We start from the raw sequence: 14,925 nt of genomic DNA on the forward strand, positions 1-14,925 counted from the left end.
ATTTGTCTAATAGTGAAGTTGAGCATCCTTTTTATGTGTCTGTAGGCCATCTGGATGTCTTTTTTGGAGAAACGTCTAAATCTCTACCCTAAATGAGATAACGTTTTTGAAAGGTTTAGCACAAATGGTGACTAGAACATAAAACGTAGTAACACTTATGCAATAGATGCAGTTATTATTATCTAAGATAGTCTATTGTCTCTTGGGGAACTATACAGTCAGGGGAGGAGGATTCCTGGTTTATTCTGTTAGTCCAGGAACGTTCGGAGCAGTGTATTTCCATAGTCTAGAAGAGAAATGGATAAAAAACAATGAGTGCTGTGTTCAAATTAGACATAAAATAGAGCTTTCAAGGAGTGAGGATTAGTAAGCCCAGAGTAGTAAAATCATTTTTTTCTCCCCAAAAGTCTATATGAAGAAATACAGTATCTTGTAATTTGAATAGTTTAGCATGATCTTTTTTAAGGGCACAGAGACAGATGAATTGGGCTCATTATCATGTTTCCCATTATCTAAGTAATTATTTGAATCATTCACTGTTCACTGGACTTTTGGAAACAGGTATAGACTGTCAGGTACCCTGATGTCCCTTGATGATGGTGGGTAATGATTAACCGTATTATACTCAGAAAATTTATAGACAGAGAAAGTAAGGGATTTACCCCAATAACACAGTAGTGTCAGTTAGGTAGAGTTTGAACTGCTTTAGGAGCATAGCTATTTCTCTGACCTAATGATGCTGCCTTTTTGGATCATCAGAGAGAAGGATGCATAGGAATCTCTGTAGTTCTTGCTCTAGAGTGCCTGAGTTTGCAAATCCTAGAATCATTTCTCCCTGATCTCCCATTTTTCTAATGAAAGAGCAATACCATTCAGGTAAAGAAGCACTCTCTAGAAATGGCTAGCAAATTGATTTTAACTGGAGTCCCACCTCTAACCAATTAGTGGTGGGATTTGAATCCAGGAAGTCTGGCTGTGAGGCTCAAGAATTTATCATCCAGCACTCCCAGCTTAAAAGACTCAACACCATGTGCTTCTCAGTATGTGACTCCTTTGGTAGCTGACAGTTTTCACACTGTGTCACCATAGGGTACCTGGTATCCTAAGATTCTCCCAGCCCCCAAGCCAAACCAGAGTCTGTATTCTGTTGTTTTTCAGTCACTAAGTCGTGTCCAACTCTTTGCGACCCCACGAATTGCAGCACGCCAGGCTTCCCTGTCCTTCACTATCTTCCAGAGTTTGCTCAAACTCATGTTCATTGAGTCAACGATGCCACTGTATTTTTTACAGACTCCCTTTGCTCATATCAAATCACCTGGGGCAAGTCACTTGACCATCCTATATCTCAGCTTCATCACCTTTAAAATGCAATAATAACTGCTTCCCCTCCCACATTACCTGGCTGCTATTTGTGTTCAAAAGAGACAATATTGTACAAATTGGAACTTTATCAACATTCTAAAGAATTAGAACAAGAACAGGCTGGGAAATGTTGAGTTTTCTTGTGGGGGTTAGGATCTCGTCTACCTCTCCCCTGCAAGTGACTCAATTCAGAGCCCCAATGTCATGACTAAGGATGGTCTCAAATATCTCAGACCACTTAAGGAGCCAGTTCTCAACAGCATTTCAAATGACATCAACTTCAGAGTGGGAAATAGTGCCTGAGAGTGATCAGTGAGTGGGGAATCTGAGGCAGGAGGGAGAGAAGGGAACATATCTGAGCCTAGCCTCCCCTTTCCTTCACCTCCAAGCTCGCTAGCCCCTACCTCCACCTGCTGGCTGGGCAACCCAGTTTAAGGCAGCAAATGCATCTCTAGTTGTTGACCAGCAGGGGTCACTGCAGAGTGAGCAGTGCTCTCAGGCACTGTCACAAGCAGGCTGGCAAATATCCAAATCCAAATGTAGATACATTTCTGGAAGGATGCTCGGTTACTTCAGAGTTCGCACTGCCTTCTCCCTACCCTTTCTCTCATATTCTCCTCCTATTTTCTTTTAAAGAATTTAGAAGTTCACAATGGTGCCCTGGTCCCTTGGGTCCCCATGGCTATCACCATCAGCAAGAAGCACAAGTTTATTCCCGCCACGTCCAAGACGCACTGCCAGGAGCTGGGAGGCCTTTAAGACTTGGCAAAGCCTCCTTCCAAAGAATGTGAGGTCTGGGGAGTGGGAGTAACAACTCTGCTGAGATAAAAGGACTCCAGGGGAGAGATGGGCTAAGGGGGTCCGGAATGTCTTTCTTATTGAAAACCCTGGGGGCGAAGGACAGAAATTCTGCCCAGATCTTCTGCCTCTAGGTCTTATTGTGATTCTAAACTTCCACTTTCTGGGATTAGGGTTGGACTGGGAGGGGTAGAAGATGGAGAGAGAGACAGAAAAGTAACTATCCCCCTATAATCCTCCGATTTTCCCCTCAGATCCCTCCCCCAAGACCTTTCTTCTCCAAATGGGACTTCTCTCCTGAGACATGCAGTATTAAGAAAAAGTGGCTGCAGCAGAGCTCCCCGGGACTGCATGGGATGGGGCGGGGTGGGGCACTCTTTCCTTTGGATGAGTTCGGCAGCGGGACGTTGGGCTGGCTGGCTGTGAGGCACAAAGAGACATCCCTTAGAGCCACAGGCACAGATGTAACGCTGCACTCCTCTGCGGGCGGGGCCAGCTCGGCAGATGGCGAGAGGCCGAACTGGTGAGGGATTGTCCATCAAGTGGCACTTTCTGGGTGGTGAGGATCTCGCTTGGCACCCAGGCTCAAAGAGGAATTCAGAAGACTCCACCCCTACCCCCTTGCTGCTGTAGACAGTCCCTCTCAGAAGTGAGGCGGGGTGCGGGAGGGGCGGGTTGACTTGGGTGGGTTGATTTAAGTTTTTTCTACCTCCCTTAATAGAGGATCTTCTACAGGACTTGCGAAGGGGTTGGGTAGGGAGGTGGCCCGACCCAGAGGGCACCCAAGAAAGGGTTGGGGGGAAGTCCGCAACGGAGGGGGAGACGAGGGAGCCGGAAAGCAAGATCTCACGCCTGGTTCAGTTCGGGTGCCGGCATTGCTTTTCTCAGGGGTCAGCGCTGCAACTCCGTAGCCGCGGGGCCCCGGTGACAGGCGCACGCCCCGCCCTTTCTCCTCCCTAGACCTGCGGGCTTTTGTTATGCAGATGGCGGCAGGAGGCTGAGAAGGAGGCGGAGGGAGTGGGTGGGGAGGAGGAGAGGCGGAGAGGGGGGAGGAAAGTGCAGCTCGCGCGACCAGCCTCCTCTTCCAACGTCACATTGTGAGAGAGACAAAACCCGGGCGCGCCGGAGCTCACACGCGCACGCACACACAGACGACCCCGGCGCCTCTTCTCTCCAGCGCTGCCGAGAAAGCCAGTCCTCCCTTCCTTTCCTGGGGCGCGGAGGCTCCGCCAGTCAGAGCGCAGCCCAGAGCCGACCCAGAAAGCGAAGAGAACCGGCGGACAAGCCTTCTTTCTCCTCTGCTGGCCCGGGCTGAGGCGCCCCATCCCCCGCCCTGAACCCCTGTCTTTCGTACCCCACCCTTCTCGGTTTCACACGGACAGGGACCGAGCCCGGTGTGCCCCCTTTTGGAATCCACGTTTCAGCACTTCGGACAGCGCCCGGGAACCCCGGGCCCTTTGGGTTGGCTATGGCGAGCGTTCAGCAAGGAGAGAAGCAGCTTTTTGAGAAGTTCTGGCGAGGAACCTTTAAAGCTGTGGCCACCCCGCGTCCAGAGAGCATCATTGTCGCCAGTATCACGGCCCGCAAGCCGCTGCCAAGGTAATGACCTCCTGCTTAAGAGGGGAGACCCTGGCAGTCCCCCTTTCCTGGCCTGTGCCCCAAGCCCTGAGGGGTGGATGCAGGCAGCTGGGCCAGGGCGCCTGTCTTTCCCATCACTACTCTGTGTCTCCCGCTGGAACATGGGAACTAATTGCTTGTGTGAGGTGGAAGCTGTTGAGAAGGGACAGAGTCTTTAGGAGGAGCAACGCTCAACCGGCTGACCTGGCAGCCGCTGTTTGAGAGGTTTTGCTGTCTCTGGGTAGATAGTGGTAGTGGGAGATGACTTGACTGAGAAACTTTTCTTGGTATCACAGAGCTCTGAGGACTGGGGGTGAACAAATAATGGAATTGAGGCAGACGGGGATGCTGTACAAGAAAAGATGAAGATTGAACTAGCTCAAGCCTTGTTCAGAGACAGCAGCACATTTCTATACTCAGCTCAGAAACTAGGGAGCTCTGAATGTTTTGACAAAAGCCCATATGCTGTTCCCTCAAATACACCCTAAACAGCACCCTCCTCTTTGCCTTTCTGGCTATTGCTGCTGTTGAATTATCTAGTCTCCAGCATCCAAAACCAGGACTCTGGGCTCAAGAGTCAGGGAGGAGCTCCCAAGATCATGAAGATGATCTCAGAAGAGTTTAATCTGTTTTTTCAAAAAGAATCTGATTGCTTTGAACTCAGGCAAAAGAGCCAGTCCTTATGTGGTGGTAGAGTAGTGTGATGGAGGGAGGATGAGGGAAGAAATGAAAGAAGAGCAGAAAGAGGGTGAAGAAGATGTGGGGTGAAACAGAGGAGGTTGGGTGCAATGGAAGCATTCCAGGACAGAGAAAACCCAATTCTTTTCATAAATCATTCAGTTTAGAGGAGTTTGGGAATGAAAGGAAGAAGGCTGTGCCCTCTGTCAGGAAAAATCAAGGCTATATGAAAACTCATCTTTTGCTGGTGTTGGATGAGTGGTTGGGTGGGAGAAAAAGAAAGAAGTGGTCCAGGGAAGACCACTTAGAGGATTTATTAATCCTGGCAGGCTTCATTAGGGAGTAGATTGAAAACGTGTCTGGGAAAGGGCTTCAGACAGAATGTCTGGTCTGCCATAGTTGCATCTGAACTTTCCAGCGGGTGTACAGTGGAGGACCGATGGGGAGTCATATCTTAAGAATCAAACTCAGACTGGAGAACTTTTCATAGTCTGATAGGGACCTGGCTCATACAGGTCTTTAGAAAAATGGGTGTCCCATGTTGGGGAAGGGTGGACTAGAAACACGACAGGCCAGCAGGATGTAGCAGGCTGTAAGTGGTGGCAGCAGAAGCGAGTGTTTGTGTTTGGAATGAGGGGATACCCTCTGACACAGGCTGGAGAAGAGGAACAATAACACCAAGTACCACCAAAAGCTGATGTTACTCTGCTTAGAAGGAGGTGCTTTGTAGAGAGCTTTGACGTCAGTGGTTTTATCTTCCTGGGTTTCTGCCATCCATTCCACCTTTGGAGTGCACCTACTGTTGGCAAATCAGTGCTGCGTTGGCCACAGAATATGCCCTTGTAGAAGGGACTAAAGGAAATTTCACTGGAAACTAGAAGTGTGGCAGTTGGTCCAGAGTCTTCCACATATTTCAAGGGTGCGGGAAGAGGACAGAAGATTCCTGGTGGTATTTTAATTCAGATAAGCATACCTTATGTCCACCTTGCTTGGTACCTTCACCTTTTGTCTGTCAGTCTGTTACTATAATGCCTTTTTTTCCTAGTCATACTCTCAATCATATTAATTGCTCACAAGGTTTCCCAACCGTCATGCTTTCTGAGGCTTTGTGCAAATCCTAATTTAATTCATATGAAACTCTTACAATAGCCAACCCTCCCCACCCAGATATCATTTCACTCCTGGTGTCTTTTAATGTCCCTAGTCTCCTACCCCCAGAAAACCCATTCCCGAGGTGAAAGTCTGAGCATTTAGCCCCTGAATTATATCATGCTGAAAGGATCATCTTATTACTTCTGTAACAGGCGTGGCCTTTCTATAGAATAGATTCCAGTTTTGTAGCTGTTACTCCTGGTTTGGGGTAGAGAGTGAGCAGGGAACATTTGTATTCAAGTCTTCAAGAAGGCTGGGTTGGAGTTGTCTCTACAAAACCTGAAACATCTCCATTTTCACCCACACCATCCACATCCAGTGATGGTCAGTTTCTATCTCCTTTGTAATGTTCTGTACTTACTTAACGGTAAAAGTATCATGTTTCTAAAGCAGAGTCCTTAGGAAAGAAAGGAACAGAGGCATAGGCATAGCATCATCTGGGCCCAGCAGCTTCCTCCACAGGCAGTCTGGGGACTTTGTCTCATCAGAAATGTTGTCTGCCTTCATGAATGAGGCCCAGCTCACAGTCACCAGATCTGCCAAAAGAGCTGGGGAGAGGGGAGGATGAACCACCAGTCAGTCCTGTTTGTTATACACTTAATAGTTGTTTATGGATGAGGGCTACCCCCTGAATGAACTTCCCCAGGATATTTTAAGTCTGTTTCTGAAGATAATTTAGTACCAGGATAGAAGCTTACATTCAATTCGTTGATTTCATAGCAATATGCATCCATCATACAACCTTTCTCCAAGCAAAGCATCCCCTGGTCCCCCTCCCTCTCCCCTTCTGTGAGGCATACTTGATGAGGCAATATCTTTATAATGTATCAAGTTGCAAGCAGATGTCTGACTCAAATGTCAGAATAGCGTAGCAGAGTGGGAGGCAGTATATCACAGTGGTTAAGAGCTCAGAACTGAGCTTCAGAGGTACCTGGATTCCCTGCTTCTGCCATTTAGCCAAGTGCCTTAGGCAAGTGGCTCTACCTAGTTGAGCCTATTTTGTCAGCTTGAAAATAGAAATAACAATAGTAGCCATCTCAAGCAGTGAGTTAGGAGAATTGAGTCAGGTGAAGCACTTCCTACAGTGTGAGGGTCATAGTGATTGTTTAATACACATTGATTGTGTTTTTCCTGTCTATCCATTTCTCCCACTAATAATGCTGACCATAAAAATTGTGAGTTTTAAACTCCTAACAGGTAACTGCATTGAGATGGAGTGGGTAGGATGAGAGCAGTCCAATATTTTCCTCCCTAAGTTCCTGAATTTCCTTCCCTGGGGGAATGTTGGGCTTCCCAGGTGGTGCTAGTGGTAAAGAATCAGCCTGCCAATGCAGGAGATATAAGAGCTGCAGGTGCGACCCCTGGGTCAACCCACTCCAGTGCTCTTTCCTAGAGAATCCCATGGACAGAGAAGCCTGGGGGGCTACAGTCCATGGTGTCTCAAAGAGTCAGACACGACTGAAGCGACTTAGCACTCGGGGGAAGGTTAGCTGCTTTCTGATCCAACACTTTCAGTTGAGGGTGGTTGGAGGGCTGGTGAAGAAATGTCTGAATTCAGAATTGATTGGTACAATATCCTTATGGATTATCCTTTCAGATTGTATAGGGATGACCAAGCACTGGCAGTCTAGCCAAGGTTCTAACTCCTTAAAAACCGTAGTTTTAATCCCCTAGTCCATCAAATCTAGAGTGACTATATAATTTGTAGTTCATATCAAAGGTAAAAAGGGTCATCTGTGAGTGGTTATTCCCAGGATGGAAGTTCTAACAGGGGCTATCCCAGGCAAGCCTCACCACCTACCAGGTGGAAGAAAGCCAGCATGAACCAACAAGGTACTTGGGGTGTATGAGACTGCCTCTTCCGACCCTACCAAAGAAGTATAGTAATTTTCCTGGCACTCGTTAATTCTCTTTTTAAATTCCTTAGCCCAGAAAAGTTTGTATCCAAGAAGTTTAGTCTCAAAGTGGGAAATCTAGTGTTGCAGGCCAACTCAAACTGTAATAATAATCATATCAATGAAGAGTAGTTGAAGACAATAAATATGTAACTCTTTTCTGTAGTTAGCATATCAATTGTTCATAGATACAGGAGTATTTGCAAACGGCTAGAGAGGTGACCTCCCCTTAAATAAAGTAAGCATTCCCTTTCCTATTTTTTTGGCAAGCTATTAATTTTCTTCAAAAATCCTTCCCATGCAGAATAGTCCAGAAGCAGATTTCAGCCCAGTTCCTGTCTAAAGGATCATAAATTCCAAACTATCAGAGATTTTACTGCATAAAGGGAAAGATGGCCAAATTGTTAGGCAGGGAAAATGCCTTTGAATCATTTAATTCAAGACTCCTCTTCATGCCAAGAGATCAGTTAGCACATTTGTGCTGACTCTGTCTTTGGGAGCAGAGTAAGGGGCTGATGGGAGGCGATTTCCTGTGGTTAAGAGCCAATAGACAAAGGTCAGGGAAAATGCTTGTCCAGCGATGAATGAACGTTTTCTCTGCAAAGGGAATGTTACTGTTTGGGTCAAACCTTTCTCCTTCTGAAAGGTGAAATTTGGTGAATGGTGTACAGGGTCAGTGAGGGGATCACTTCTGACACTGCCGTATTCACTTGGCAACCGTGCTGTCTTAGAGACCCGGGCTGCGATAAGTGTTCAATGAAACTTACATGCATTAATTGAATGAGTACACATGGCCCAAGCCCAGCATCAGATTAGCTCTCTCCCAGCCCCAACCCCATTCTGACAGGTTGAGGACACTGGTAAGTGCAACCTGGGAGACAGACAGACAGACAGACAGACAGACACACACACACACACACACACACACACACACACACACACGCACACACACGCACACACACACTGCAAATAGATTTGACTCTGGCAACCCCCTCCAGTATTCTTGCCTGGAGAATCCCCATGGACAGAGGAGCCTGGTGGGCTACAGTCCAGGGGGTTGCAAAGAGTCAGACATGACAGGGATTAAGCACAGCACAGCACAGTGTCAGAATGAAGCTCTAAATATAGAGATCTGTGTGGTTGTGTGAGTGGCCGTGTAGGCCTGTCCATGGATGGGAGGTTGAACTTAATCCCACCTGGAAGTACTTTCCAAACCTGTATGAGTCCCTGTATAACTCCAGGCCACCATAGAGGGGGGGACATCTCTTCTGTCCTATAAATGAGAATGAAAGTCTGGGTTAGGTGCCTTCTGCTCCATGGGCACCTTGGTCATCCTGCAGGGGCACTACACATTTTTAAAACTATCCTTTCTTTCAGAGTGGCTCAATTTACCTTCCTGTGAGGAGGAAGAGTTTGCAGGGGCTTGGCAAAACCAGAGTTCAATACTTACTTATTACTAAGACTTTCTCTGAGGTGTGAGAGACTATTTCTGGGGTGGAAGATGTAGGGCAATGAGGGGCCTGGGCTCTGAAGTCAGATGGACCTAGTCTGACATCCTGCAAGGCTACTTCCTAGCTTTGGAATCTGCTAGTCATTCTACCTCTCCATGCCTCAGTTTCCCCATCGATAAAATACTCATCTCACGGGGTTGTGGTGAGATCATTCTCACTACAGTTGCCTAAAAGAGCCAGTGGAGATTTGTACAGAGCTGTTTTAAAAATCCAACATGCCCCCAAGGCAAACTAATTAAAAGAATTGTTTCCTTTTACTGTTTGCAGACACTCACTGGCTCTAGAGGCTTTTGGCAAGCACCCTGACCTTCTCAATCTCAGTTTCCTCATCCTTACAATGGGGCTAATAATAGCAGCCACCTCCAAGAGCTGTTGGGAGGACTGAATGAACCAATTTATGGAAAGCTGCTGTTTGGCACGCAGTGAGGGCTCCATCAATGTTAGCTCTTACAATTAATAATAAATGATCGTTCTTATTATTACTACGAGCCAGGCCCATCAGGGAGAAAAAGATGAATGAAATGCAGTCTTTTCATTTGAGGGCCTTGGAATTTAGCAGCAATGGGAGACATAAGCATGAGCGTGTGTGAGTGAGGCAGTCTTAGCACTATAATGTAGATAGGAATAAAGAAAGGGGAATGTGGAAAGTCAGAGAAAGAGATCCTCAGTGAAGCTTGGAACCCTTGCTTATCATCATACAGTAATCATTAGTTATCTCAGCTGTGAAATGGGAATGATTCTTTTATTTCATCAGTATTACCTACAAATGCAAGGAATGATCAGAATGAATAAGGCCTTTATCCCTTGTAGAGTATCAAGAAAGAGCTTTTCTTTTCCCAGAACCTTTTTATGGGGCTAAACTCTAAGGTGGGGGGAGTGGGGGGCATTATTTGTGGGGATCTTAGTCAGTGCTAATGAAGGGGGCCTGTAGGAAGGAACTGCCCTTAAAATCTCCCAATTCCCCTGTCAGCAGCTCAAGGATACAGTCTCGAGCTTGGACCATTAGGTTTCTTGTCCTTCATGGTCCAGTTCTGGCTAAAACGAAATCCAGTCTGCATTCCTCAAGCAGCCACCGACGGTAGGGAGATCAGAGTGAGCCCGTACATGTCAAAGAGAAAATAAACCAATGGGGAATGAATGCACAAAGTGGAAGAAGCTGCATGTGACTAAAAACCAAAGCCATACTTTCGTTCATTCATTCAGCAGATTTCTTGAACTCCTTCTCAGTATAGCAGTGAATAGCATGAAGCCCCCTGCTCTCATGGAGGAGAAAAATAATAAAGAAAGAAAGAAATAATATAAGGTCAAGTGGTAGTAAGTGCTTAAAAGAAGAATAAAGCAGAGCAAAGGGCTAAAGGGTGAGGGAGGGGATGGCATTATTGGATGGGAGTGGGCCAGGGACCTGGAGAAGGGAAGGAGTCAGCCATGAGGATTACTGGGGGAAAGTGTTTGTGGGAACAGAACATACAAAGGCCCTGAGGTGGAGCAGTTTGATATATTTGACGAATAACAAGGAAGTTGATGTGGGCAGAGCAGATTAAGTGTGAAGGAGACTGACAGATGACTCCCTAGACATAGGCAGGAAACAGATCAAGCCTTGTAAGACATTTAAGGACTTACCAGGTCCTCAACACCTAGGCTAGGAGGATGGAGGGGGGTCCCAGGGGCAGTCAGGGACCCAGGTCTGATCTGCTTCTCTTGGCTCCTCTCTCCCGACTCTAATGCAGCCAGGGATGACTTTGAACAGCAGAGTCAGCTTAGCTGGGCCCCTCCATGCATTATAGACAAGCATGAAATTTACAATCTCTCTGATTGTGATCAATCAGATTAGGAAATTGAAAAAGACACTGTTTAGACTTCCAAATAGCAGTGGCAAATCTTGTTCCCATAGTGGTGAGGGTTTGGTGTATCTCTCATATCCATGCGTGCAAATCTAGGCTATTTCTCTCACCTTGCAGCCCCCCAGTCTCCCTTCACTGCACACCCTTGAAGCTACAGCCTATGTGTGCTCTTTCTCTCTCTCTCTCTCTCTCTCAGTCTCTTTCCCTTCCTCCATCTCCATTGGAGATTTTGCTGAGGGAGCTCCCATATGCCACCAGCCTGTACATAGAGCTCTGTGAAATAAAACACAGAATTAAGATGTCATAGAGACAAAGCCAAACCAAATACAGGAACAATGCCGAACCCTAAAACAGTCATTAAGTAATTCACGTCTACATGTGTCTGTTCAAAACAAATATTAAGATCCTCTGGACGCAAATGTCTCTCATCAGGAGAATCCCCTAATTGCCGGATTCCCTGGGCTTACATCCTGTTGACAGGTTCGCTGAGCAGAAACACCAACGGATCACTGTACTCTAGCTTCATTAAAAGTTAAGCTTAGGCAAGTGAGCTGGAATTTTACAAGACAGTTACCACTCCTACGGGAAGAGAGGTGCCATCTGGGCCTGACATATGTGTATTCATGATATGTGTGTGCATTCTCTCATGGTGGGAATGTGTGTGCCAAGCTCCTTATGTTATTATGTGCCTAGCCCTGTGCTAAGCATGTTTCATCTGTCATCTGATTCCATCCTCACAGTAACTTAAAGAGAGAGGTATTTTTAAAACCCATTTTTACAGATGAGGAAACTGAGGCTTAGAGAGTAGATGTGACTTGCTCGTGGGTACGTGTATGGTAAGAGTCATAATTGGGATAAAAGCCCAGGGCTCTCAACGGATACATTTATACTTAAGTGCCCTAGGTGGCTAAGTGGTAAAGAATCTGCCTGCCAATGCAGGAGGCACAAGAGACTTCAATTTGATACCTGGTTCAGGAAGATCCCCTGGAGTAGGAAACTGTAACCCACTCCAGTATTCTTGCCTGGAAAATTCCATGGACAGAGGAGCCTGGTGAGCTACAGTCCATGGGGTTGGGAAGAGTTGGACATGACTGACCACACACACACACACACACACTTTGCAGAAGAGGAAAACTGAGACCAGAGAGGTGAAGTGTGTCTTGTCCAAGGTCACATAGTTTATAAGTATGAAACCAGGATCTTAACTCAGGTCTGCCCAATGGCACTATGTTCTTCTCTGCCTGCAGCACATCCTGTCACTGTAGTTCAGATAAGGTCATGGGTGTTTTTGTTTTGTTTTAATCATCTCATTTTATGTCCAATCAGCTTAGGTAGTTGCCATTGTTGTTCTCCCATCTCACACCACTGTCAGTAACTCTGTCTTCCTCTATCCTTACCCTCCTTACCCATCTTCATATCAAGCTAGAGGAACCTCTATGAAAAGTAACTCAAACTTCCTACCCTCATCTAAAGCCCTCCATTACTGTCCCTTGGTTGGTAGAACTTTAGGCCCTTGGTAACTCCCAGCCATGGTACCACTCCTGCCCACCTCCCCCAAGATCATTTTAAAATGTTCCATCTGCATTATTAATAATAGCTAGGACATGGAAACAACCTGGATGTCCATCAACAGATGAATGAATAAATAAGCTGTGAGATATATATAGATATAGATATATATAATGGTATATTACTCAGTCATAAAAAGGAATGTGTTTGAGTCAGTTCTAATGAGGTGGATGAACCTAGAGACTATTATGCAGAGTGAAGTAAGCCAGAAAGAGAAAACAAATATCATATATTAACGCATATATATGGAATCTAGAAAGATGTTACTGATGAACCTATTTGCAGGGCAGCAGTGGAGACACAGACGTAGAGAACAGACTTGTGGACACAGCAGGGGAAGGAGAGGGTGGGACGAATTGAGAGCATAGCATGCAAACATGTACATTACCGTGTGTAAAATGAATAGCCAGTGGGAATTTGCCGTATGACACAGGGAGCTCAACCCAGTGCTCTGTGACAATCTAGAGGGGTAGGATGGGATAGGAGGTGGGAGGGAGGTTCTAGAGGGAGGGGACATACGTATACCATGGCTGATTCTTGCTGATGTATGGCAGAAGCGAACACAATATTGTAAAGCAATTATCCTCCAATTAAAAATAAATAAATAAAATACTGTTTTTCACTCCATCTGGTCCAGCTGCATCCCATTCCCTTTAGTTCCTCAAATTTCCCATGCCTTTCCTGCCACAGGACCTTTGCACATGATACCAAGAAAGCACTCTCTCTCCCCTGGTGCCTAATTTACACCTACTCACTCTACTTTCAGATCTCAGCTCAAATGTCATCTCCTTAGAGAATCCTCTGACAATTCTCTAGACTAGATCACACCCAACATTAACTTTCTTATCAATGTAGTACCTCTCTTGAGTCTAAACAAATTTGTAATTTTATGCTGATTTATGGGATCATTTGGAGAAGGAAATGGCAACACACTCCAGTATTCTTGCCTGGAGAATCCCGTGGACAGAGGAGCCCGGTTGGCTGCTGTCCGTAGGGTCGCACAGCGTCGGACACGACTGAAGCGACTTAGCATGCATGCATGCATGGGATCATTGGTTGAAGTGTACCTCTTCTAACAGACTGAAGAGGATGGGGACTGTGTCAACTTGTTCATTGGTTTATCTCTTTCACTCGATACATACCAGTGGGTCAAACAAATGTTAATTAATTGCATGAATTGTAACTCTTTTTCCCAAGCAAATCATTTTCACACCTAATAGTGTGAACCATATAGAATTTCCAGTATTCAAAAACAGCAGTGTTTCCTTTGATTCTTAGAAGAGCCCTTTGAATTACTGAGGGTAGAGGCCATGTCTGTCTCATTCTTTGCTCTATCTCAGCATCTAGAACAGTGGCCCATGTTTGGGGGATCTTTAAATGTTTGTTGAGTGAATAGTGGAGGGTATGCAAATATAAGAGCATGGTACAGGTAAGGAAACTCAGAGACATACACATGTACATCATCAGAATTTTAGAGCTAAAGGATTTTAGAGATCATCCAGTCTCCTCATTTTTCATGTGGAGGATGAAGGGATATGTTTTATAGTATTTATAATTATTGGAACAACTGTACAGGTATAATTTATAAATATACTTATATGAGGGTTTCATTCTCAAAAATTTCTTACTGAGAGAGATAAGAGATCAAAAGATCTCTGGGGTCCGCTCATGTAATTCTTCATTTTGCAGATGGGGAAACCGAGACCCACAAAAGGGGAAGGATTTGCCCGAGGCCTTTACATAGTCTGAATCAGCCTGGGTGAGCTCTGGGTTCAGTGACGTGCTACTTGAGAGCATTATGTCACAGTTTGTGTGTTAGCTTCCCTGCTGTGATCAGGCCATCAGACACCACTCTCTTTCCCCTGCCTCTCGCTGTGAGATGTGGCATCCTGCCCCATGAAGTCCTCTTATGGCATATGCTGCCCGAAGCCTGGTCTGGGGATCCTGAAGAGACGTCCATCTGTACTCAACCTGTGTCTCACAGAGCAGGTGAACAGCTCTGGCTATTCCCGGGATCATATTTCAGAGCTTTCAGCCAGTAAGGAGGCTTTTCTTTGGCCAGCCTCCCTTTCAAGGCCAGATGGCAGGTGGTACTGGGGCCCAGCCGACTCCCATAGAGGGTAGGTAGGCTCAGGGCAACTCTTTAAATGTGGACAGTTGTTTCTATCAGGAAGCCACCACAACAAAAGCACATCCTAGTGATCAGCTCTTGGTAAGTCAGTGTCAGTTCACTGTGGCGTTTAGTCTGCAGTCAAGTTGGAAGGGCCATAGGGAACATTTGAGGAACTTGAGTGCAGCCTCTTTATTTTATAAGTGGGGAGACAGGGGCACAGAGAGTGTGCAGGACAATTTGTGGAACATCAGAATGTTAATGCCAGAGGTACAGGTGACATATGGGTCATCCAACACCTAGTTCTAAGATGCCACACTGCTCAGAGTTCTTTGAAGAAGGCAGAAAAATTAATTTATTCCCATTTTACAAATGGGGCAATTGAGGCTCAG

At 46.0% G+C, this 14,925-nt stretch overlaps 1 protein-coding gene across 2 annotated transcripts in view; it reads left to right on the forward strand.

The window, feature by feature from the left end:
• The first annotated feature begins 3,249 nt into the window (after nt 1–3,249).
• The window catches only part of SRRM4 (serine/arginine repetitive matrix 4), a 169,964-nt gene continuing 158,288 nt past the window's right edge, over nt 3,250–14,925 (forward strand). Inside the window, exon 1 of one of the 2 annotated variants that reach the window (XM_043440285.1) lies at nt 3,250–3,759. In XM_043440285.1, coding sequence (XP_043296220.1) covers nt 3,629–3,759 — 131 coding nt within the window. In that variant the 5' untranslated portion in view covers nt 3,250–3,628. The remainder of the gene's footprint in view (nt 3,760–14,925) is intronic. The other variant, XM_043440276.1, reaches the window with a different exon arrangement.

This window comes from Cervus canadensis, chromosome 1, assembly GCF_019320065.1.
Source record: "Cervus canadensis isolate Bull #8, Minnesota chromosome 1, ASM1932006v1, whole genome shotgun sequence".
Lineage (NCBI taxonomy): Eukaryota > Metazoa > Chordata > Mammalia > Artiodactyla > Cervidae > Cervus > Cervus canadensis.